Source organism: Nipponia nippon, unplaced genomic scaffold (genome assembly GCF_047370975.1).
Source record: "Nipponia nippon isolate SJK-2023a ecotype South Korea unplaced genomic scaffold, ASM4737097v1 scaffold_2, whole genome shotgun sequence".
NCBI classification, from domain to species: Eukaryota; Metazoa; Chordata; class Aves; order Pelecaniformes; family Threskiornithidae; genus Nipponia; species Nipponia nippon.
Genome location: NW_028262336.1, coordinates 71,295,504 through 71,319,493, shown reverse-complemented (window position 1 = coordinate 71,319,493; position 23,990 = coordinate 71,295,504). Strand labels below are relative to the sequence as shown.

At 39.7% G+C, this 23,990-nt stretch overlaps 1 protein-coding gene across 3 annotated transcripts in view; it reads left to right on the top strand.

The window, feature by feature from the left end:
• Positions 1–1,536: 1,536 nt before the first annotated feature.
• Positions 1,537–23,990, top strand: part of TPP2 (tripeptidyl peptidase 2) — a 56,407-nt gene continuing 33,953 nt past the window's right edge. For all 3 annotated transcript variants that reach the window (XM_087758316.1, XM_087758315.1, XM_087758317.1), the window contains exons 1-13: positions 1,537–1,764; positions 8,761–8,889; positions 10,049–10,144; positions 10,568–10,672; positions 11,278–11,402; positions 12,059–12,222; positions 14,283–14,437; positions 15,476–15,552; positions 16,052–16,179; positions 18,082–18,181; positions 20,349–20,497; positions 20,629–20,744; positions 22,377–22,545. In XM_087758316.1, coding sequence (XP_087614442.1) covers positions 1,603–1,764; positions 8,761–8,889; positions 10,049–10,144; positions 10,568–10,672; positions 11,278–11,402; positions 12,059–12,222; positions 14,283–14,437; positions 15,476–15,552; positions 16,052–16,179; positions 18,082–18,181; positions 20,349–20,497; positions 20,629–20,744; positions 22,377–22,545 — 1,675 coding nt within the window. In that variant the 5' untranslated portion in view covers positions 1,537–1,602. The remainder of the gene's footprint in view (positions 1,765–8,760; positions 8,890–10,048; positions 10,145–10,567; positions 10,673–11,277; positions 11,403–12,058; positions 12,223–14,282; positions 14,438–15,475; positions 15,553–16,051; positions 16,180–18,081; positions 18,182–20,348; positions 20,498–20,628; positions 20,745–22,376; positions 22,546–23,990) is intronic.

The window sequence follows — 23,990 nt, the reverse complement described above, 5'->3', positions numbered from 1 at the left end:
CCAGAAGGAAGCAGATTGAGTTACACAGTAAGTACATATGGTACAGCTTTGGCTTTTTTTTTTTTATAATACATATTTTTAAGGCAGTGCTCTTCAGGTTTGTTTTAGTACTTGTGCAAAATTCTGTAGATCTCTAAAATCATTGATGAGCTAGAAGACGTTGCTGATTGTAGCCCACGAAACAGGGAAAATGCGTAATGTACCACTATTTGCTAGCAAAATCTCCCGCATTTCTGCTAAGAAAAAACAAGTCCCAGATTCAGTTCAATGAAGATTAATGTGTGACAAGCGTTCAGTAGTAATCTCATCAGACCCATGAAACAGTAAAAATTACACAAATAGAAAAATGCTCAAAAGCCAAAATCACCTTTCCTTTACAGTGAACGTTAACGTATCCAAATTTCACCTTTCCCCCCTGCCCAACGTAACTCTCTGAACAGAAATTTGCCTGAAGAAAGCAAAGTGATACCCAAGTAACCAACCAGTTTGTACCCTTATTGCCGGTTAAAATGGCTAAAAAGCCACGCGTTGGACAGTACAAATCAGACAACTTTTTAAAAGAAGTTCTCTGTGTATTTGCTTTCAGATACCTGATAGTTCAGCTTTGTTTGCAAGTTTATATGTGACCATGAAGGCTAGAAGCTAACTTAAAACCCCTCTTCTAAGTTGAGATTTTCCCTTAATTACTTCACCAAAAATGTTATTTGGAGCTCGCCACAGCTTTTAGGTAGCCTTTATAGTTCTTTTTGCTAAGCAGTTGCACAGGCATCAATCTGCCGTGCAACACATTACGGAAGCCGTTGTCAACCCACAGTAAGGGAGACGCAGCGTTCCTGCAGGCACTGCAACCACGTAACGTGGTTTCATCCCGCTGACACTGAATCAGCGGGAAAATAAATAAACTTAAAAAAAAAAAATTAAAAAAAAAATTAGAAGTAAGTGTTTGCACATTGGTTCTGTTTCCGATTCCGAGATTTCGCGCGCTCCCGCGCTGCAGCACCGGCATGTCGCCTCAACGGTGCCGGAGGGAGGGAAAGACGGAGGGAGGGAGGCCGCCTGCCCGCCGCCACCGCCGCAGGCCGCGGACGGGCAGCAGCCGAGACGGGACCGACCCCCCGAGGAGGCCGCAGCCGCCCCGCCCGCGGGGAAGCGGGGCCCGAAGGTGCCCTAGGCCGGGGACTCCAGGAGGCGGCTCCCGGCCCGGCCCGGCCCGGCCCGGCCCGGCCCTGCCCGGCGGCTGCCCCACCGTCGCGGTACGTGGCCGCCCGCGGCTCTGCGCTCCCCGCCACGCCCCGCGCGGCACGCGCCCGACAGCCTGGCCCGGGTTCCGGCGCGTGGAGCACGTCTCTTCTCTGATTGGCTGCCTCCACCGTGGGCTCCGCCAGCTCCGGCGCGAGCGCCAGCCCACCGCGCGGCCGTATTGGTCGGTTTAGCCGCGGCGCTCTCGCGCCGCGGGCCGCGAGAGGGTCCGCCTCCCCGCGGATTGGTGGGGCGGCATGGCGCATGCGCCTCCCCCAGGCCCCGCCCCTCCTCCCCTCTCCCGTCTCAGCCGCCGTTGCCGGCCGCGCTCAGGTCTCGCGCGGTCCCGTCCCCCCTCCCGCCATGGCGGCCGCCGTGGAGGAGCCGTTCCCTTTCCACGGCCTCCTGCCCAAGAAGGAGACCGGTGCCGCCGCCTTTCTCGCCCGCTTCCCCGACTTCGACGGGCGGGGAGTGCTGCTGGCTGTGCTGGACACTGGCGTGGACCCGGGGGCGCCGGGCATGCAGGTAACGGGCGGTGGGGAGGAGCCGCCCCCGGCGGCGGCCCTGAGTCACGGCCGCGGGGAGCGGCGCCGGGCGGGCCCTCAGGGGGCGGGGGGAGCACCCGAGCCCTGCCGGCCTTGCCCCCGGGGCGTTGTGGCGGGCGGCGGCCGCGCTGCCGGGGGGACGGGGACGGGGGCGAGTGCGGGGCCGGGGCGTTTGTCTGGGAGCGGTCATGGCCCCCGGGCGGCCCGAGGCGTCGGCTAGAGCAGGGGAGGCCCCTGAGGGGCTCTCCTGGGCACTTGGCTTTGTTTGTTTGTTTGCTTACGGTTGCTGCTACGCGTCCGTTCGCGTGAGGGTGGGCTCTGGGGCGGGAGGGCGGAGGAATCCTGTAGGCAGGGGCTCCGCACCCGGCACTTGGGGTGTTGGTGTAAGGATGCTCCTTTTAAGCCGTTCACAGCCGTTTTGTGGTACTTAAGTCTTCTTTGGCTGTCTTCTTTCACGTAGAACTCATTATAAAAGAATACTTTGTGTTTGCGTTAAAGCTTAGCATTACTTCAACAGTAGGTAGCTAGAGACTGCAAACAGCCGCTTAGATCTTTTACATCAAAAGTGTATTTCTGGCAAAATTTGCATACCTCTCTTCCTCAGTGTATTTTTCATGTATTGTATTGCAATAACAATCTGTATCAAATTTGGTTCTGCCAGCTTTGTTTGGATCTGCTAGCTTGGTAGCTCAGATTGCACAGTGATTGCTATTATGATCTCAATCTCAGTTTTGTGAATTTCAGTGTATGTGATTTTAATTTTGGCATTTCTCAGCACTTCCTTATTTCTTTTAACTCTTGTCTCGTAACGTTTCTTTGTCGCCTAAGTTTGCATGTGGACTTATGTGTTACTACTGCTTCCAATTTCTTGTCAACTTGTTGTCGCTGGGATGTGGCAAAGGAAGCCTTGAGAAATGATTCAGAGAGAGTTGTATGCAACTCACTTGGATACTGCATCCTTTATTTTTTTAACTAAGCAGGGCCTGTGTTGGTTTCTGCCCTTTCTTTGGCACAGGCACAGATTTTACTCCTAAGTGAGGGAGACCTAGTTCAGGGACACCCTGGCAGATCTTTAGTTCAGTGTTCTGAAATGACCCCTTATGGGGTTCAGGTAAGTGAAAGGATGAGTGAAGAGAACAGGTAGGGTGGAAGGAGGGACTGGACAGCTGTAATTTTGATTGATTTAAGCTGGAATGAAACTGGTGCGTTTGGCAAAAAGTTGTGGGTAAGTGGAATAGTAATTAGGAAGCTTAAAGAAAGCTAGCCAAAAAGCAAACAAGATAATACCATGGGCAGACCAGGAAATAGTAAAAGGAAATTAGGAAGATGTGATTATAAATGGGGTGTGCATAGTTCTGAAATTTCACATATGAAAGCAAAAACCCTAAATCTCTAGAGGTTATAAATGAGGATTGGTAAACAAAGAAAAAAAGCATGAGTTTATGGGCAGTAGAGGGAAGCTTTATTCTGAGGCAGGTAACCTAAGTCTCATAAGGTATAATAAGAGATACTTATGAACCCTCATGATCTCAGTGTTGACCATACCAGTTTTCTTCAACTTACTTTCTTTATGCGGAGGATAAAATTTCAGGTAGTGAAGTAAAAGATTTGTAGAGAACTTGGAGCAGGGGGGGAGTGGTGGTGTGAAATTCATCTTGCAATGGGTAAGAGTGAGTTTGCAGGGATGTTAGAGAAACACGTAAAGAAGCTGTGTGCTCTTTCCACACTGCCCATTTAAGACACCTGACTTAGACTACATGCTAAACTACAGAACTGGGAGGCTTATTGGACAGGGTACAGGGAATTATAAAGGAGACACAGGCAGCGCAGCCTGTAGAATAGATTTGTAAGTGTTTTTTCAGCAAGAGTGGAGTATTGGGCAGTTCACGTTTTGCATCCACAGAATAAGACAGTGTCCTGGGCACAGACAGTGAGACAGCATAGCTGTACTGCAACAAGTAGTTTCTAACCTTGGGAGAATGTGTTGGTTGTTTTGGTTTTGTTTTGTTTTTTTAATGTCCCTGTCTTCTCTGCTGCTCCTTTTTCTTACTGTCAGTCTTATTGTCAGTTCTTCGCCTGGCATGGAGTTATAACTATGAGAATTGAGTCAGTTGCTTAGAGGGAGAAGAAAGCATTGTATGTAGCGAGGTTAATAGGTATTACACCTTTGAGTTCAAGTTAATGTCAATAATGATTACAGACCAAAATGAGCTATCCTGTTTTGAATATAGTGGGGTTTTTAGTCAAAACAAAACAGTTAATGTTTTGCTGCTCCTTAGTGTTTCATTCCTGGGTAGGGTTCCTTTGCTTGTTGATGTTATACTTTGGTTTGTAAAACCACTGATACCATAAACGTATGGCATACGATCACCTGCTGAGGGACAAAAAGATTTCGGGACAGAGGATAACAGGGAAGTACCATTATGTTTATGTTCTTCCCTGGGCATTTGTTGCTATAGAGAGAATAGTCACTGGGCTTAACAAACTTTCTTACATCGGTTTCATTTTTCTGTTGGTTGGTTTGCTTTGCCACACAAAATGTTAATCTAACTTATACTTACTTTCCTTTTCTTTCTGAATCTTTTGTAGCCAGTGCCCTCTAGGGAACTCTTTTCACCTCGTTTTTGCTTTACGCACCACCTGTTGATGTCAACTGTAAAGTCCAGTTTGTCGTCGTCTTTCATGCTAGTTTTTTCCCCACTCAGCCCTCTTGGTAGAATCTATTTCCTATTGTTATCTTCTGAATCATGGCTTGAAATTCCTCATTAAGGCACAGGGACTGATGAAATTTTAGGTGGGCAGATAAGGTACGTTTAATGGAGCGTTGTGGTTGTGTATGTATAGTCTTTGTTCAACTCCACCCTGTCCTTTCCCGGTTGTTGTTGTCACTTCTTGTTATGTTTCACGATAGATAAATCAGTTCATCTGCTTCTTGCAATTTTGCTTATTTCGTGAAGTGACTGTTGGAATTACTATTTACTAAAATTAGTTTGCACTTCTGTGAGATGACCTTTTAGCAGTAACAGCTAGTTTGGTTTGACTTGCTTTTTAGCACTGAGTTTAAAAAAAAAAAAATTGCTTGAAAATTATTTTGTTTGTGATGATGATCAGCTGTCCCGTGAACAAAGTGCTGAAGAACTTGTTCATCTCTTGTTGCCGCAATAGCTGTCAGTTGGAATCAGTAACACTGTATGGTCTGGCAAAAACATGCTCAGATGCATCTGGCTTTGCCTTTTAATTTGGGATTGTCACGGATACTGGTGTTCCTCTACTTCTATTATACTGCTCAGCTGCCAGGATTGTGCAGATAGATTATTTTTAATGTGCTCAGCTTACTAATTTAGTTGTCTTACAAAGTCAGAGCTAACATGAAAGTATGTTTTTCAAACTTCAAACTAAAACATATAAACAACAAAATCATTTTCAGTTATAAACTAATAGACTTTTATTTAGTTTTTCAAATAGCTGTAGGCAAACATGACATTAAAGGTAGGATTGGGGATGTTGTTATAAATACACTATAAAATATTTCTAATCGTATAAAAGTTCTTAATTTTTTGAATTTTAATGCGAAAGGTACTAAAATGGACCTTCTGTCTGTAATAAAGTGATTACTTCAGGATTTTTCTGTTCACACAAGGGAATTCATCAAGTTCACTTGATTTTTTTTTTTTTATTATTATTATTTTTTCCTCAGAATTACAAGACTTGTAAAGGAAAACCCAGTTGAACTCTGAGTTTCACTGTGGCATTACTACGGGTAGGCAGTATGCCAAACAACTGTTCATGTCAGCAGAAGCAGCCGTATCGGTTACTTGCATTAAATGACCGTGAACCTGTCTGGATCGCTGCCGTTAGGAATTGAACCTTGGACCTTTGCACCTGAAACTCTGAGTTTCTTGTGTCTGACTGAAAGACTCCGATTTGTTGATTGTAATTGTACAAACTCACATGCGTGCGTGGACCTGCCATTCAGCTAGGAGGCGGAGCGCCGTATAGTGTAGGAGTTGCGCATTGTCTTCCTGGCTAGGAAACAACTTTTAAACCTACCCAAGCTTGCTACGGCATAAATCTGTGTTCTGGCCACCTGTTGCAGTATAACTTGTCTACTTCAAACAAGTCACCTTGGATTACGTTTTCGTTCTTGTTTTCTTGTGCTTTGATCACTGAATAATTCACTTTGAGTAGAGGCATATTGAAAAATATTCGATTCTGATAATATCAGGTTTGGCTTGCAGTGGCTTTGTTATTGGAGCAGCTCTTGACTTTTCTGAGAGTGGAGACTTACGTTTGAAGGCATTAATTGCCAACGCTAGAAAATTATATGGTTTGAGTGCCTATGCACTGTGTTTCCCAAGTAAATTTTCACTACTGTGTAACTGTTGTTCAGTAGATATTTTGCCAGATGTGGTTAACATGCTTTAACAATTTTCTTAACTGAACGTAAACTTCTATGAACAGGGTAATAGTGTTGGTTTCTGTAATGGAAGTTCTTCCTTAGCAAGTCTCTTCAAAAGCAGTATTTGTTACCTTCTGGGGAAATGAATGTCCTTTTTATAATTGCTCTGGGTTTGGGATTTTCAGGTTTGGTTCTTTTTTTCATCTGTTTAAATCTGTTTTTGTTGTGGGCTGGAGGTTGCTTGTTTTCTGTTTGGGTTTGGGGTTTTTTTGTTGAGTTTTTGAGGGGGTTTTTTGTTTGTTTTGGGTTGGGGTTTTTTTGTTTGTTTCTTTTTGTTTGTTTGTTTTGTTTTTAAACCATGAGAATTTGAAACCTTGTTGAGGTGTGATAAAAGCTTGACCCTTGTCTTTTTGGCAGCAGCAGAGTGACTTCTATGGAACAGCTTGATCATGTTGTTAACTTCCAGCAGCTGAAGTCACAATTCCAGAGCACAATTTGAGCAAAACTACTTGCCATGTATCTTATGTCTTGCATCGAAATTATTGATAGAGAATAAAGGCAACAATACCAAATATTTAAATGGTAGAAAACAGCAAAAGTTGCTGCTTTTCTGAACAAGAATTTTTTTTCACTTTCAGTGTAGTTAGTGTATAGGAGATGTTGGGAAGATTATTGATTTCTTTTTCCTTTTTTTGAATTAATCTTTGATGTAGAACTGTAAAAATAGGTGTATATGGCCAATTCATAGAATCACAGAATGGTTTGGGTTGGAAGGGACATTTAAAGGTCATCTAGTTTAACCCCCCTGCAATGAGCAGGGATGTGTTCAACTAGATCAGGTTGCTCAGAGCCCTGTCCAACCTGATGTTGAATGTTTCCAGGGATGAGGCATCGTGTCCAAAGAAGGGCAACGAAGCTGGTGAAGGGTCTGGAGCACGAGTCTTATGAGGAGCAGCTGTAGGAACTGGGGTTGTTCAGTCTGGAGAAGAGGAGGCTGAGGGGAGACCTTATTGCTCTCTACAACTACCTGAAAGGAGGCTGTAGCGAGGTGGGGGTCATGCTTTTCTCCCAAGTAACAAGTGATAGGACGAGAGGAAATGGCCTCAAGTTTCACCAGGGGAGGTTTAGGTTGAATATTGGGAAAAACTTCTTCATTGAAAGGGTGGTCAGGCACTGGACCAGGCTGCCCAGGGAAGTGGTTGAGTCTCCATCCCTGGAGGTATTTAAAGACGGGTAGACGTGGTGCTTAGGGACATGGTTTAGTGGTGGACTTGGCAGTGCTAGGTTAATGGTTGGACTTGATGATCTTAAAGGTCTTTTCCAACCTAAGCGATTTTATGATTCTACCGCCTCTCTGGGCAACCTGTCCAGTATTTCACCACCCTCATTGTAAAAAAACTTCTTCCTTACATCCAGTATAAATCTGCCCTCTTATAGTTTAAAACCATCACCCCTTGTCCTATCACAACAGACCCTGCTAAAAAGTTTGTCTCCATCTTTCTTATAAGCCCCCTTTAAGTACTGAAAGGCCGCAATAAGGTCTCCCCGCAGCCTTCTCTTCTCCAGACTGAACAACCCCAACTTTCTCAGCCTTTCCTCATAGGGGAGGTGTTCCATCCCTCTGAATTCATGTTGTCCTTCAAGGAAATACTACTGTATATATGGATTATCGTTTATTTGCTGAATAAACTCATACAATACCTCCTAAATGAAGCATGTTATTACAAGATGATAACGTTGAATATTTTTGCTAAATGTTAAAAAAAAAAAAATCTTAATTTTACTCTTGTTAATTGTGTGGAAGGTTCCTTTAGGTGAAAGGAACTTCATGTAGGTTAGCGGTTTCTATTTTGATGTTGTTTAGTTGCCTGCAACTACCGTAAAGCCCATCAGGGCTAGTTTTCATTTAATTTGAGGAGGCTTTAAATTTATGCTTGTAAACTCTTAGCTAGTCAGCTGTCTTTCTCCTCACCGTGGTAAAAATAGTCCTTATATAGTATTAGGTGGATACAGCCATAATTCCTAACACTTCAGGTTGATGAAAACATGAAGCAGAATCCTTAACACAGGAAAAATAAGACGATGGTAACTTGTGTTCCTTTTAGGTTTAAGCTCAGTTAAGAGACTCAAGCTTGTGAGTGCATGTACTTCAGCACCTTTCATTTTGTTAGAGTTGTGCACTCATTACTGTAAAAGTTGGCCAGAACGGTGGGATGGAAGCACTGCAGCAAATCATTTAAACACAAATATTAATTTTTGCAAATGGTTTTGCAAATTTAGGCTTGGTTTTAAATTGAGGCTCCTGTGCTTTATTGCTACAATGTTATTACTTGTTTGTCTTCTAAATTCTTTTTAGAAATGAGTTAGTGAATTTGTATAAAGCAGAAAGATGGATGTGTTGCTCTTAGTTCATTGAAAATATAACTAATTTCAAGTTGGTTTTGTGTCCTTCAGTTAAAGGTTGGGCGCTTAAGGAAGTTAGTTGATATTTTTATTAACAAAAATTGAACATTTGCTGGTTTGTATGCTAAAGGGTAATCAACTACATTTTCAATTTTTCTGTGCTTATATTTTCAGATTACAACTGATGGGAAACCCAAGATAATTGATATAATTGATACAACAGGCAGTGGTGATGTAACTACATGTACCATTGTAGAACCTAAGGATGGGGAAATTACTGGTCTTTCTGGAAGAACTTTAAAGGTGAATATTTGGTGGTACAGAGACACCACTGTGCATCTTTTTCTTTCTTTCTTGTTTAACAACAAATTTAGCACCTGTTTTGGTTCCTGCAGAACTTACTTCCTTTTAACCAGATCTTAACCAAAACTAATACTGCATTTGCTTATCTTCATATGGATTGCTTGACATTTCTTTTACTTTTCATATGTCTTTATATTGAATATTTTCTATAGCTGAATGGGGGTGTGTGCAGGGTTTTGTTGGGGTCCTAATAATCGTTTAATTATTCTTTGTTCAAATCAGTATCTGATATAGTTTTGGAAGCTGGCTGAAGAAAACATGCTAACGTGCTTTAAAAATATCAGACACAGTTCTGTCTTTAAAAGTGCTAGTATTTTCCACATTTGTATAAACTACAAGAGGAATCATGTTAAGCTTGTGGTAAATAGTTCAAGAGACTGAAAAATCTGTGTGGACTTAGTTGTAGGCTCACTGCATTCTCACTATGAATAGAACAGAAATGGTGTAGGGTTTTCAGAAGGGATGTGATGAGATCTAGTAGATGTCTCAGCTGCATAGAACTGCTGCTGTTACTGACATGTTCTTGATTGGCTGGTTAGATTGATGAGGTGATATGGGGGCATCAAATCTTTGGATCTCTCCATGCTATTAGCTTTCTTCTGAATTTTGCACAGAATATGATTGTAAGGGTGAATCTGTTGCTCTCTTTTGCTGTTGTTACTAGGAATAATGGATCTGACATGCTGAGAGTCTGAACTGCAGCAAGATAAGAAATTAGAAATTCAGATGTTTGTCATGACCGCTAACCGTAATACTGCTTCATGCTAGGGTGCTTCTTTTCATTTATAGTGCTATTATTTCCCCAGACCTTCACCCAACAAAGTCACTGCTGGGGCTGGATGTTTTATAAGTAGAGTATCAGGGCAACTGATACTTAAAGATGTTCAATGGCAGTGTCACATGAATTGATACTGATTCCTTTGGAACTGGATTGGAAGTGCCATGTCATGTTGTTGGAACTTAGTGCAGTAGTTACTGTCATGGAGACAGGGAATTAAATTGGCAATATTTGCAAGTCTGTTCTGCTAGGCTGTCTTAAAGTGTTATATTTTTTTTTTATGCCATTAGTTAACCTATTTCTGAATATACTTTTCTGTAGATTCCAGCAAACTGGGTAAATCCTTCAGGCAAATATCACATTGGCATAAAAAATGGCTATGATATCTATCCTAAAGCTCTTAAGGAGAGGATTCAGGTAAGGCATTACATTTTGCTTCTGGTGTATAGTCATATTTCACTGTTCTGATTTTTAAGTTTTTCTAGGAAACTACAGTATGTGATTTGCTAACACAGGTAGGCTGCTAGCCAGTACTTGAGAGCTGTTCTCTCACTGGTTTTTGTTTAGTTTTGCCATGATCCATTTCTTCTGTGATTTTTTCAGAGCAACAGGAGGTGGCCTGGTGGTCCTCCTCACAGTGGTCCATCGAGGCAAAAAGTCTAGAAATTATTGATACCCGTTTCTTTTTTTCTGTGTATCAATTGATGCTTATTTATCGTACTATGTTGAACTTCTTTAGCCGTTGTGTCTCAAATCAGAATTTTCAAATTATTTTTGTAGTCTTCGTACTTTGACATATGTATTTGTCAATATATTGAGGAACCTGGTTTTATTTTACAGAAAGAACGCAAGGAAAAGCTCTGGGATCCAGTTCACAGACTGGCTCTAGCAGAGGCCTGTAGGAAACAAGAAGAATTTGATGCTGCTCATAGCTCTCCCTCCCAGGTTTATATAAGTCTAAATAAATTTGTAAACTTGTTTGCAACAATTTGTTACTGGTTGAGAGGATTGAAATATTTTATTAGATGAGTGAAGGAAAGATATACTTGTGATTATTTTGGCAGATAACTTACCAGTGTGTCTTCTGATTAATTTTAAAAGTCTGTATATGGATGGTGGTTTGATTTGCTTAGTGTTGTTAACTTTCTAAACTTGTTGTCAAATATGAAAAGGGTATTACTTCAAATACTTTGTAGCATATTTTTAGTAAGTTTTCATTTTTAATTTAATATGCTCTTTTTTGAGGCTGTCATCCTTGCTGTGTTCAAAGTTGGGGTCTTCTAAGCATATTCTTTCTTTTGTAAGCTAGGTACTATTGCAGTGAAGTACCAGAAATGCTTTGGGTCGGGTAATAGTTATACATAATAGGCCAGAAATAAATAGTGCACTGTTGAAGACAATTGAACTTCTAGATGTCTGTGACTCCTAGGATAGTCTTACATTCTTGATGAAGTAACGGAAGAAATGTATAGCATCAGAAAGGAATATAGGATTACCTATCTTTTCATAGTCTTAGAAATACTCTAACTGTATTTTTGTTGCCTTATTAGGTGAATAAGCTAATAAAGGAAGAACTTCAAAATCAAGTGGAACTGTTGAATTCTTTTGAGAAAAAATATAGTGATCCTGGCCCAGTATATGATTGTCTAGTATGGAATGATGGTGAGACCTGGAGGTAAATGCCTGAACTTGTCTAAAATGTCTTGTTCTACACATAAAATAGCAGCTTGCATTGAAGACTGTGTTAACTTTTAAATCTACCCTCTTTATAGAGGTCTCAAATAATATTTAAGAAGTCTTATTAAAGACAGCTTGATAAAGTGTAAGCTTGTGGGATTTTCTTCTGAAGCAGAGTAAAATTGCTTTGAGTATCCATTGGTGATAGGAAAAAAAAAAAAACCCAAACCCAAAACAGAAGTCTTTGCACAAACTTCAGGATGTAATATGCCACTTTTCTTGACTGATAATGTGCATCATACAGAACAGTGGGTAAGACTTCAAATGTTTGTGTACCAGCACCAAACAGCTAGCTTTAGTAAAATTTCTTTCTTGGAGAAATTGCCTTAATTTCCATATGCTTGCTTTTCAAAGACAGATTTATTTGAATTTTAGTAGCATTTGAAAATCAGTTTATTTAGACGTCTTTGTAGTTTCTGAATCTAAGTGTAAAAAACCAGGTTTAAAGACACTGACTTAAAGGAGTAAGATACCATAAACACAGAACCAGACTTCTTGAAGTCTTTGTGGTACTGTTTGCTGGGGCAGGGGGGAGATACTGAAAGTTTACAGCAGCTGGAAAATTGCATTTTTTTTTTTTTTTTTTGTCAACAGAGCCTGCATAGATACAAGTGAGAGTGGTGACTTAACTAGCTGTACAGTGCTGAGAACATATAAAGAGGCTCAGGAATATGGATCTTTTGGAACATCTGAGATGTTGAATTATTCAGTGAATATATATGATGATGGAAACCTTCTTTCCATTGTGACAAGTGGAGGTAAATGAAAGTAATCTTAAGAAAATTTTGCTGCTGAGTAGGTATCATGAGAAGCAGCAATTTGTATTGGGTCCTGATTCTGATACTAGGGGTGGCTCAAGGCAGCTGTCTTAATGCAGTGTTTGTTACTATGGCAATCAAGATCAATATTCAGCTTTCCTGAACTAAACCTATAATGACAGCTCATTACCAAACTCGCTTACATTTTTGTATGAAATATTATCAATTTTGTGTTCATATGCATGTATACATAGAATGTGTATACTTAGGTACTCTTTAAGATGTTCCTGCATCTTAAAGCCTAAAATAGAGAGAACCTTCTTTCAAAGTACCTTTTTTGGTTTGTTTCCTAAATATAGGGTGATGACTGATTTTTAGTTGCTGTCCTTTGTGCTTGTGTAATTTAAGAATCTTAAATAAGACATCCATGAGCAAAAGGGGTATTAATCTTTATTTTGGTTTATACAAACTTTTTTGTGGTGGCAGGTGTCACTATAGCTGTAGCTCCAACCACTCTGAACCCATATTTGTGTATTCTTTATCTAATCATGTTTTGTTTTGGGAGCATCCTGAGTGGTTAAGGTGGTATGGATGTATTTGGTGTGAAAATGCTCTTAATTTCTCATGAAACTGTCCCCTCTTAGTAGAACTACAGAAGCAGTTCTAGTTTCTAAATTGATGGTAACTTTTTTTGAGAGATCCTTTTTATACTTCTGTGCAGTTTTATTTCTAATTTCTTTCTTAATCCCCACTGATTCATTTCAGGTATAATTTTCATAACTTTGAGTAGGAAGTGTTGAGCCTCTTAAGTAACTTTTGTTAGTGGAATTAAGTTAATACTTCCTTTCTTTCTGCCTGCTGCCTCTTTTCTCCCCTCAAAAAGCTGTTTTATTTTGCAGCTTGCTCCCATTTACTGGCTTTTTTTTCCTTAGTATAATATGATATTTATTAAATAAAGTGATTTGAAACTTGGGCTCATTTTATAGAATCACAGAATCATTTAGGCTGGAAAAAGACCCTTAAGAACATTGAGTCAACTGTTAACACTACCCAGTCCACCACTAAACCATTTCCCTAAGTGCCACATCTTTTAAATACCTCCAGGGATGGAGATTCAACCACTTCCCTGGGCAGCCTGTTCCAATGCTTGACAACCCTTTTGGTGAAGAAATTTTTCCTAGTATCCAACCTAAACCTGCCCTGGCGCAGCTTGAGGTCGTTTCCTCTTGTCCTATTGCTTGTTACTTGGGAGAAGAGACCAACCCCCACCTCGCTACAACTTCCTTTCAGGTAGCTGTAGAGAGCAATAAGGTCTCCCCTCAGCCTCCTCTTCTCCAGACTAAACAACCCCAGTTCCCTCAGCTGCTCCTCGTAAGAACTGTGCTCTAGACTCTTCACCAGCTTCATTGCCCTTCTTTGGATGTGTTGCAGTACCTCAATGTCCTTCTTGTAGTGAGGGGCCCAAAACTGAACACAGTACTCGAGGTGCAGCCTCACCAGTGCCAAGTACAGGGGGACGATCACTTCCCTAGTCCTGCTGGCCGTGCTGTTTCTGATGCAAGCCAGGATGCTACTGGCCTTCTTGGCCACCTGGGCACACTGCTGGCTCATATTCAGCCAGCTGTTGACCAACACCCCCAGGTCCTTTTCTGCCAGGCAGCTCTCCAGCCACTCCTCCCCCAGCCTGTAGCGTTGCATGGGGTTGTTGTGACCCAAGTGCAGGACGCAGCACTCAGCCTTGTTGAACCTCATACAGTTGGCCTTGGCCCATTGATCCAGCCTCTCCAGATCCTTCTGTAGGGCCTTCCTACCCTCCACCCAACTTGGTGTCATCTGCAGACTTCCTGAGGGTGCACACAATCCCCTCATCCAGATCATCGATAAAGATTAAATAGAACTGGCCCCAGTACTGAGTCCTGAGGAATACCACTTGTGACCATCCGCTGACTGGATTTACATACTTAGAGCTCAATAGGTGAAAATTAATTGAGCTGTAGTGGATTAAATTGGTATAAATGAAGTTCATTAAACATACAGTGATGAAATTTTCATTTGCTCAGGAGCACATGGAACACATGTGGCTAGTATTGCAGCTGGATACTTTCCAGAAGAACCAGAACGAAATGGTGTGGCTCCTGGAGCTCAGATTCTTGCAATCAAGATTGGTGATACGAGACTAAGTACAATGGAAACTGGCACTGGTCTAATAAGAGCTGTGGGTATTTCACTGAATAAACGATTAATCTCAGCGGTGTGACTTCATTGTAGAATACTGTGGAACACTTTCTGCTCTACTTGCTTATAGGCCATGTTTTTTTGTGGTTCTAGAATATGTACAACAACAACAACAAAACCCAACCAACTTGGGGGGGGGAACCCAACTTGAAACAAAACAAACAAAAATAACCCAACCAAAAAAAGCCACAAAACCAACTAGAATATATTTTAAAATATATCTTAAGTCTAATGTTTTAATATAAAACAAGACTTCTGTTGCATATAGAGACTTACAGGGTTTTTCAGACTGATAGAGTTGCAGTGTGTCTGGCTAGCTTGAGGTATGGGCTAAGTTACTTGTATACTTATTTAAAGTTCCTTATTCTGTGTTGTGAGTGTATTTTTTTTATAGTTGCTTAGATAACCATAGAATATTTAAATACTTAAATAAATCTAGAGTAGAGACTAGTATCTACCCATGTGGCTGAATTTGTTTTAACTCTGTTTAAGAGTGAGGAAAGGTATCATTCCTTTTTAATGATGAAGGGCTCAAGACTTTTTCCATATAGTGAGTTGATGGGGAAAAATTTTACACAAGAAAAGGAACTGAAAATAGAAAACTGTATTTGTGGCCCATAGAATATCTTGGTATAGCAACATGAAGATGTACAATAATGTTTTTGTGGCTTTTTGGAATTTAACCAAATTGCACAGGAAAGGACAATTTTATGTTACTGAGAACAGACATTTGAGACAATACTAATGATGTCTGCAGTTTTCTCTTAGGGTAATGTCTTAATTTATAGCTTGGAACATGGCAAAGATAAGACTGTTCAGGGAGTGGGTTTTTTTATTCTGTTTGCTCACTGGGAAAATACCACTTAAATAACTTACTGAAGTAAATTAAATTCTTTTGTAGAGTCAAAAGAAATTTATCGCTTTTAGCAGATCAGTTTAAGCAGATGTTTTTTGCCATTCCTTACGTGACTTATGCTATGACTAGTATGTATTTTGGCTTTTATTTTTACTTTATCAGATGATAGAAGCAATAAAATACAAATGTGATCTTGTCAACTATAGCTATGGAGAAGCGACACATTGGCCAAATTCTGGGTGAGTACTACTGTGGTTAATATGAAGTATTTAATGTCACAGAAGTGGAATTACATTTGTTGAGCTTTGTGTAAATGAACTGTCAGTAAGAATGATTTGTCCAGGCCCAAATAATTCAGGTACATTAAACTGTTGCAGTTTGCATTTTTAAATATCTTCGAAAGTTAAGTATACCCATCAAAAGTGCTATTGATTTATAATACAAATAATGTTTTAGAATAATAAAGAATTTTTGTTGTTGGAACACCACCTAATCTGTGGGGTTTTTTTGAAGACCTAATATTGCTATATAACTGTTACTCCTTTTTAAAACCAGAAGGTATTTTTTGTGGTCAGCTTCCGTACTGGAACCGCCTCTGCTAGGTGTGGGAAGCAGGCTGCATAATATTCCTTTTTCTGTGACTGGTCACAGAGATTCTACTAGAAATGGGAGTTTTGCCCTGTGGGAAGAAAGCAATATTGTTGATTAAATTGCTTATTTTTTTTCCTCTTACATCAGGAGAATTTGTGAAGTAATTAATGAAGCGGTGTGGAAACACAATGTAATCTATGTTTCAAGTGCAGGAAATAATGGCCCTTGCCTTTCTACAGTAGGATGTCCTGGTGGAACTACGTCTAGTGTAATAGGTAAATAATTTGTTTTGAAAAAAAAAAAAAAATGTTGACTGTATCCAGCTTCTGTCTTTTCAAGCTTTGTACTTGTATTACATGTTTGAGATCACCAGTTAATTGCTGAACTAAATCTAAAAAAATATCAAAGACTACTGCGCTACAAGATTAATTCTGAGGGAGACACTTGCTGTATGCTTAGGTATAAAACTTTAGATTGTTATCTTCTTAACAATTCAAGACCTTACTTATGTAGAAAACAGAAGTAGGAGGTGGATGGTCTTGATCTGATGTGGCTTTGTATAAAATTTACAAAAGAAATTTTTGTGGTCTGACCTGTTTGAAGATTGCAAGATTATTTTTTTTAACTGTAAATGTCTGAGCACATCACTCAGACCATTAACTGCTGGTAAATGCAACTTGTAAAAAATATAAGCAAGTTGGATTCTAATTAATCTTCTGGAAAGTCTTGTAATGCATTCTGAATTGTCAGAACCACAGTTTTAGATCATCTATCTTCATCAAATACTCTAATTTCTATTTGTAATGAAATGAAGCTTTTTAATTTGGATGTAAAATAATCCCATGACGTGACCTAGACAACTCCTTCTAGGGGGAGAATTCTTTCACCTGCAGTGCTGCTTCTGTGCAAGTCTGTTACTGGCATAAGAATTGGTTTTTCTGATGGGCTAGTGTACGTTTTTGATATTTCAGTGAAAGATTGACATCTACAACTTAGCAAAATGTCTAGCATTCGGGGGTAACTTCCCTAGTCTTAATTTTTATATAAATCCTCTGATGGTGCATTACCGTGTTAAACAAGATGCATGTTAAATCTGAGTTCTCATGCAAGCAGACTAGCATGTAGACTTGAAAGTTGGAGAGACACTGTTTCAGGACAGCTAGTAGAATTCACACTGATTACTTCCTAAAAGTTCATCTGCAATTACTCCACTACTGAGACTGCGGGTTGGAACTGGAACTAACAAGCTCTTTTCATGTCTGCATTGGCTCTGCTTTTACAGTGCATCTATTCTGTTAATTCAGCTTCTTGCATCACTCTAGAGACTAGGTGATCATTCACTCTGCATGCAAAGTAGCTTGCTCCTTGTCCTCCATCTGGAGTGAACCAGATAGGTTGGGGTTTTTTTTTTGTTTTTTGAGCATAAAGCAAAATACGGTCGACATGTTGGCTTGGTTGACACAGACAGTATGGACATGGACCTTGCCAGATTTGTTTGTCAGCTTAGTATGGTAGTTTTCTACCATCCTGATAGTGCTTATGCCATAAAGAAAATGGAGTGTACGCTTTAGAATAGGTACACGGCATGGATGCAGTGTGCATCCTTGACATTGTGTTCTAAAAATACAACTTCAGCAGGCTTTGACGTAGTCATTTACATGCTCTGGGCACTCCTGATATACAGGAAAGTAATGACTGTCTCATCACTGTGTTTGAGCTGTGTGTATGTGGCCATCTGCTCCAGGTGGTGTGGCTGTGAGCCACGTGAACATGAACCGATTCACATAGATTGCTTTGAGGTATGGCTGGTGTAGGTTGTAACAGTGTAAACACAGCCAAAGGGGTGCAGGAGAGAGTGGAGACATGTAAAAGTGGTCTGTTGTGAAAGAAATGTAGAAGGTAAGTACATTCTATTCCAGTTGAATGAAAATGAAATTTTGAAGTTTACATAATATTTATTGTTATGTAGTATGACCATCAGCATTGTTACTACATAGCATGCTGCTTTACACTTGGTTTGTAAAAATATCTGGATTTAATTAGATGGAAAATGTGTTTCCATTTTTAAATGTCAAGCAAAAATTCTTCTCATAATGAATTTAAAACACGGAAATATTTTATTTTTTCTTTTAATAAAAATTCATTGTACATCTAAAGCACTTGAATGTTTTTTACAGGTGTTGGTGCCTATGTGTCACCTGACATGATGGTTGCTGAATACTCTTTAAGAGAAAAACTGCCAGCAAATCAATATACTTGGTCATCCAGAGGGCCTAGGTAGGTTATACTAAAAGAACAAATTCATTACTTTGGGGTTCAGATTATGTAATTCAAAATCTAAAAATTGGTCATTAAGACCAGAATAAAAGTATTTCTTTCCCATGGGAAGAGCGTAGGTAGCCTGCTGTTCTTGGAAGGCCTTTGTATGTTGGGATCTAGAACTCCTGGGGGAGGGGTAGACCACTGAACTGCCTCAGCACAGCCTGTATGTTTCAGGAAAATATATTTGATGAGTGCAAACCTATTCAGTGATGATAAAAGTTCTTGAATTTGTCCTTTTTCTGAAATTTATTTTTTCAGAGGATTTTTTCCGTAGCATTTATTTCATTAAGTTAGTCTGGTGAAGTTAACTGTTCTGTTAGTGTTGATTAAAAGAAATACTGTTACTGCAGTGGTGTTACTTCTGCCTTCAGTGACATTTCTGTGATGGCACAACTTACTCAAAGGTTTTGGTTGAGTCCAGTAGAGGTGTGAGTAGGCAGAAAAAGCTTTTCTACCTCACGTTATAGAAAATTATCTCAAAGAGCTATAAAGGAAAATTTAGGGGCAATGAAAGCTTCAATGTTTATTTCATGTCTCAGAAGCATTTGATAGTAATGTGATAGACAAAAGGAGAAAAAAAGAATAGCATGTCTTCCTGAGTTCTTGCCTGTGTTTAGACTTTGGAATTGTTCTTGCGAGTCATGGAGTTACTGTATACTGTCTTTTGTAGTTTAGCCTACAATAGTATTGGGTGAAGGAAAAAAATAAAAAACATAGCTTGCGGTTGGTCCTTGATTTATTTGCGGATTACATAGCAAATGCTTCCCTATTAGCATTGGTCTTCAAAGTTAGCTGTCGTGGTGTTTGTATATTTACAGGCAAGTATATTGTTCCAAGAACCTTATTGTGTAGAATTATCATGTTTCATGTAGGGAAAAGAGAAACGTGGTCTCTGCTTTCAGTTGAGAAAGACAGAAAGACTTGTAATTAATATTGATATACAAACACACACACACACACATATATATATATATAAAAACTACATTTTGTGTACTTTATCACTTTGCATCGTAAAGTAGTCAGAATGAGCATGTGTCAGCTGAAAGGCCGAAGTCTGGCCAAAGGCGGATTCCCCTTGTGTAGGACGCAACATGCAGGTGACTGGAGAGTTCCTAAAGCTTTGCTAGAGCAGGCTTGGGGTAGGGGATCAGTCTGTCCGAGTAAGCAGTAGAGGCTTTCGGGCAGATACACTGTGTGCGCACTGCTTGGCCAGAAGTGTCATGATATAGAACCTGTTGTTTATATGGGGCTATCATAAAATATGTCCAAACATTATATTACAATATCATACTGAGAATACTCTGACTTGAGACAGATTTTAGATATATGAAGCTGTTAGTGTGGGATATAACTACCCTGCTTCTCCACAGAACTTAATAGCTCAGGCACAATGTTGTCCTTATTCAAGTGGTGCAATTTTTGTCTATCCAGAGCAAGGAAGATGGGAGTATATCTGGCTCGTACGGTTGAAAACTAGATGCTGCTTTAACTGTGCCATAGGTACTTGCGCTGCTCTTAAATACGCTTGGGCAAGAAAGAAAGGTAGCTTAGGCCCAGCTGATCCTGATCCACCGCTTGACATTCCTTTTTTTGTCTTCTCCCCTTGCTCTCCTTGTCTCAGGTTCTGTACTGTAATTCAGAATTTGACCTGGTAGTGAAGTGGCAGCATGCAAAATTACAGATCTGGATTTTGGATCTTTTCTAATCTTCCCCTCCTTTTTACTGTTTTTCTTTAAAAATAGTAACTGTTAAATAGGCTATGTAGAATACTAATTTATGTACTGAAGTGTTGTTTAATAGGTTTGTTTGTGTGCATTTTCTAATTCAAATCCCAGAAGATATTCTGCTGACTAAACTGAAGCCTGATGAAGAATATTGAAGGAGTGAAAGTTTTTTTAGAAAACTTTCATTGTAAAACAGGAATAGCTGATGATTAATGTGACATTTTAAATTGCTACTTAGTGGTATGATTTTTCTTGGGTTTAATGGGTTAATGGCTTTAGTGAAGTAATATATTTGTGAATGTTCCCTAAAGCTAAAATTATTTAAGTGTACAGATAACTTTAAGATAAAGAGTGCAGACAAGAATGTTTGTTTTTCAACCATTCTGTTTTAACACTAGCACTGATGGAGCCCTTGGAGTAAGTATCAGCGCCCCAGGAGGTGCTATTGCTTCTGTTCCAAACTGGACTCTGCGAGGAACACAACTCATGAATGGCACATCCATGTCTTCTCCCAATGCATGTGGAGGCATTGCATTAGTGTTGTCAGGTAATGTGCTACAGTGTTAAATATAGATGCATAGTCTAAAAGAGATTAGATATTTTTTTCTCTTAAAAAAAAAATGCTTTAACTTTCAAATTTTTTGTTGTATCCAATAATACCCTTATTTTTAATTTCAGGGCTCAAAGCTAATGATATTCATTACACTGTTCATTCTGTCAGAAGAGCTTTAGAAAATACTGCAGTGAAAGCTGAAAACATAGAAGTATTTGCACAAGGACACGGTATTATTCAGGTACTTGCTAGCAAAAAAACCAACACAATGTAAATAACTACCAGTGGAAAACTAAGCCACAAAAAAAGAGCAGCTTTCTATATGAGCTTGCTCAGTTTGCTCCCTTGCTACTTGATTCTCAGATCTGACTGAGGGAGAAGAAGGGAATGTAGTGGGAGGGGAGGAGGAATGAGACTGTTCTTTCAGTTTCAGCATGCCATTATTGTAGAATGAATGTGTTAGCTAGACACATTCTTAGACTGATCAAAAAGGTATGTGGACATAAAAGTGGGATGTGGGTTCTTATCACCCACGTGTGGGTTTGGATGCCTAAGTTCTGTCCTAATGTCCAAAAATGTTTTTCTGCTATTGTCAGAGAGAGCTGAACTGGTTCTGTGCGGACAAAAGCTGGAACTGTAAGTTCTGGGCAGTGAAAATAGAGATACCCACACTGGTTCACAAAGCAGCACAGCTGAAGTTGTGCGATGACTTTGCTCTGGGCCTGCACTGAAAAGTTTGAGTGTTCATTGTGTCCTGTGGACTTCTAAATAGCTTGGAAATCTGTGATATGATCCTTTGTATGAAGGCATAGTGAATGACAGTCTCCCTGTGCATAAGCCTAGGTTCTTCAAGAGCTGCTGCTGTTTTTTGCCTACAGTCACTCCCATCCTAGCCAGACAGAGTTACTGAGATTTTGCTGTCATGCTTAAAGATGCTAGATATTAAATGCTTAGCCCTAAACTCACGTTCTGGAGATGCTAGAACCTAGTAGGTAACATCCACTAAGCACATCTGTAACACTGAGTTTGATACAGAAGGCAACAATGGTGGTAGCTGTATCAAAAAACATTGCCACCGAAAAATGAAATGCACCGGTCATACCTTCTGGTTGAGTAGTCTGTGATTAAAACGTGCTAAAACATGTGGTTAAAACTCTGATCTCGGAGACTGAGTCTGTTGTATGTCCACTTGTCTCAAAGGAAAGTGCCCTAATCTCCACTGGTAAAGGTAGCTTGCTGTGAAGGAGAAGTGAATGTAAGATTTTTGGAGCCAATAGAATAGAAAGCAAGATAGAAGGGTGTCTTTTTAAAACAAAAAGGTGAACTTGTCATCTGCGTTTACTGTGTCAGCTCATTTACTTAAATCCAGGGCTGGATTTTACGACCTGATTCTCTTATGTCAATATATAAAACTTATATGGGCATCCCATATTGCTTGTCTCTTTTGAACTGCTCAACTTCTTGTATTGTATAAAAGATTTAAATGCTTAACTAGTGTTGCTCCACATATGAGAAAGGCACCTAAATTAGTATAGTAGGTCTGGGCCTTTGAAGTCCTCTTTGTCTTTGAAGTCATCTCTGAAAACTTTTGTTGCTCATCTTTTGATGGATTTATAGCAAAGGAGATTTGTCTTTTTTTAAATGTTCTTGACTTTCTGTGCTCTGTGTGGCTGTTGCAGACTGAAAATGCTGCCTCATTTTCTATACTGAGTATTGTGTAAGGCGCAATCAGCGTGGCTCAGGTAGCACATGAGTTACTTCACTGTTTGTTGTTGTGCTTGCTGAACACTTCATGTTGAAGATAATATGCATAAGTTGAAGAAAATATGCATAAGTTGAAATTTGTTAATTTAGAATGTGTTCTTTCTAACAGGTTGATAAAGCCTATGACTACCTCATTCAGAATTCATCATTCACAAGTAACATAGGCTTTACAGTTACTGTCGGCAGCAACCGTGGAATCTACCTCAGAGATCCTGCCCAGATAGCTGCACCTTCTGATCATGGGGTTGGCATAGAACCTGTCTTTCCTGAGAATACAGGTAGGAAAGAGCTTTTGTATGCTGGGGTGGGGGGGAATAAAGTGTAATCTGTAAAAAAAAAAAAAAAAAAGATGTGATAATGAGGAGTGATAGGAATCTACTGTAAAAAGAGTAAGCACAGCTCTAAATTTCACGGTAAATGAAGGCATGCAGCTAAACAACTCCTCCATTCTAACCTCAGACTTATAACTGCAGCACTTCCATGTTTTGGGGGGGTCTGTTGCTTCATACTTCTCACTGAAAAAAGAGATCTGTCTTTGTTCTGAAGAAATTTAAAGCAAAGTTGTGGGGCCAGGGAAGAATATGGAAGAATAATCAAATATCCCTAATGTTTCATGAAATTGTAGCACTTCAGGGGTTTTGTTGTAGGTAATTCTTGACAAAAACTGGATACTGTTCTAAAGATGAAAGAACTTACCCAGAAATTAGTTTCTCAGTTATTTAAAGACTAAATTCTAGATTTGGACTTTATCTAAGTTTCCACAACCTGAGAAAAATCTTAGTTTAACAAACTAGACTTACATTCAGTATCTGATAATGGATAAACATAGATATATCTAAAGGGAATACAGGAAGTGATGCAAGTTTTTGTTACTTACTAACAGGGTAAAAGTAACTTGTGCATATCAAAATAAGGTTTGACATCTTTTCTCCATAAACCATTTTGCTCTGCTTTACTTTATTAAATACAAATTGGAACTCACTGAGAGACGGAATTACACTGTATTCAAAAAATGATCCATGTGAGAGCTGGTTACTGAGATTAACTCCTTTCCTAAAACTGGTGATCCCCAAGAAGGTTGGCATGTGACAAAGGAATGAGTTTGTTTAGGGGAAGAAAGGGTATGAATCGGAACAGGTTACTGACTCAGAGTAATTTAGTTGTTTGACAGGTTACGTTGCAATTGGTGCTTTTTAAATTTACCGTATGACATGGCGAAATAAAATAATCGTATGATAGACACTTCTGCAGGAAGCAAACGATCTGAAAAAATAGTTAGAGGTTTGTATTAGATGACTAGCTTGTAGCGCGATCTTGTTTCCCTAGTACCTGTCCAGTTGTTATTTCTGTGCTGTGTCTGGTGTCTTCAACAAGACTGAGTTTGAGAAACTAGTAAGAGGTTAAGGGAGGCTGATCTGCTCAATCTGTCTGTTGAAGTTCTCTTTTAGCTTTTGTTGTTTCTCATGTACCTGAGGGAATTAAATCTAGTAATAGAGTGCTCTTTTCTCTACTTAAAGATGTAATGAAATGTCTGAAAATTAAGCTAAGGTTAATTAGGACTAGGAAATGTGGAAATCTTTTTTCAAAGTGTCATTAATCTTTAGAGCAGGAGAAAGCTGGTTTTTAATCATTAAAACATTTCAGCTAGGGTTGGATGCTTTTCTGGAAGTTGTGCTTTAACCCATAGCTTTTTTGACATGGAAGCTAATTTTTGAAATTGGCT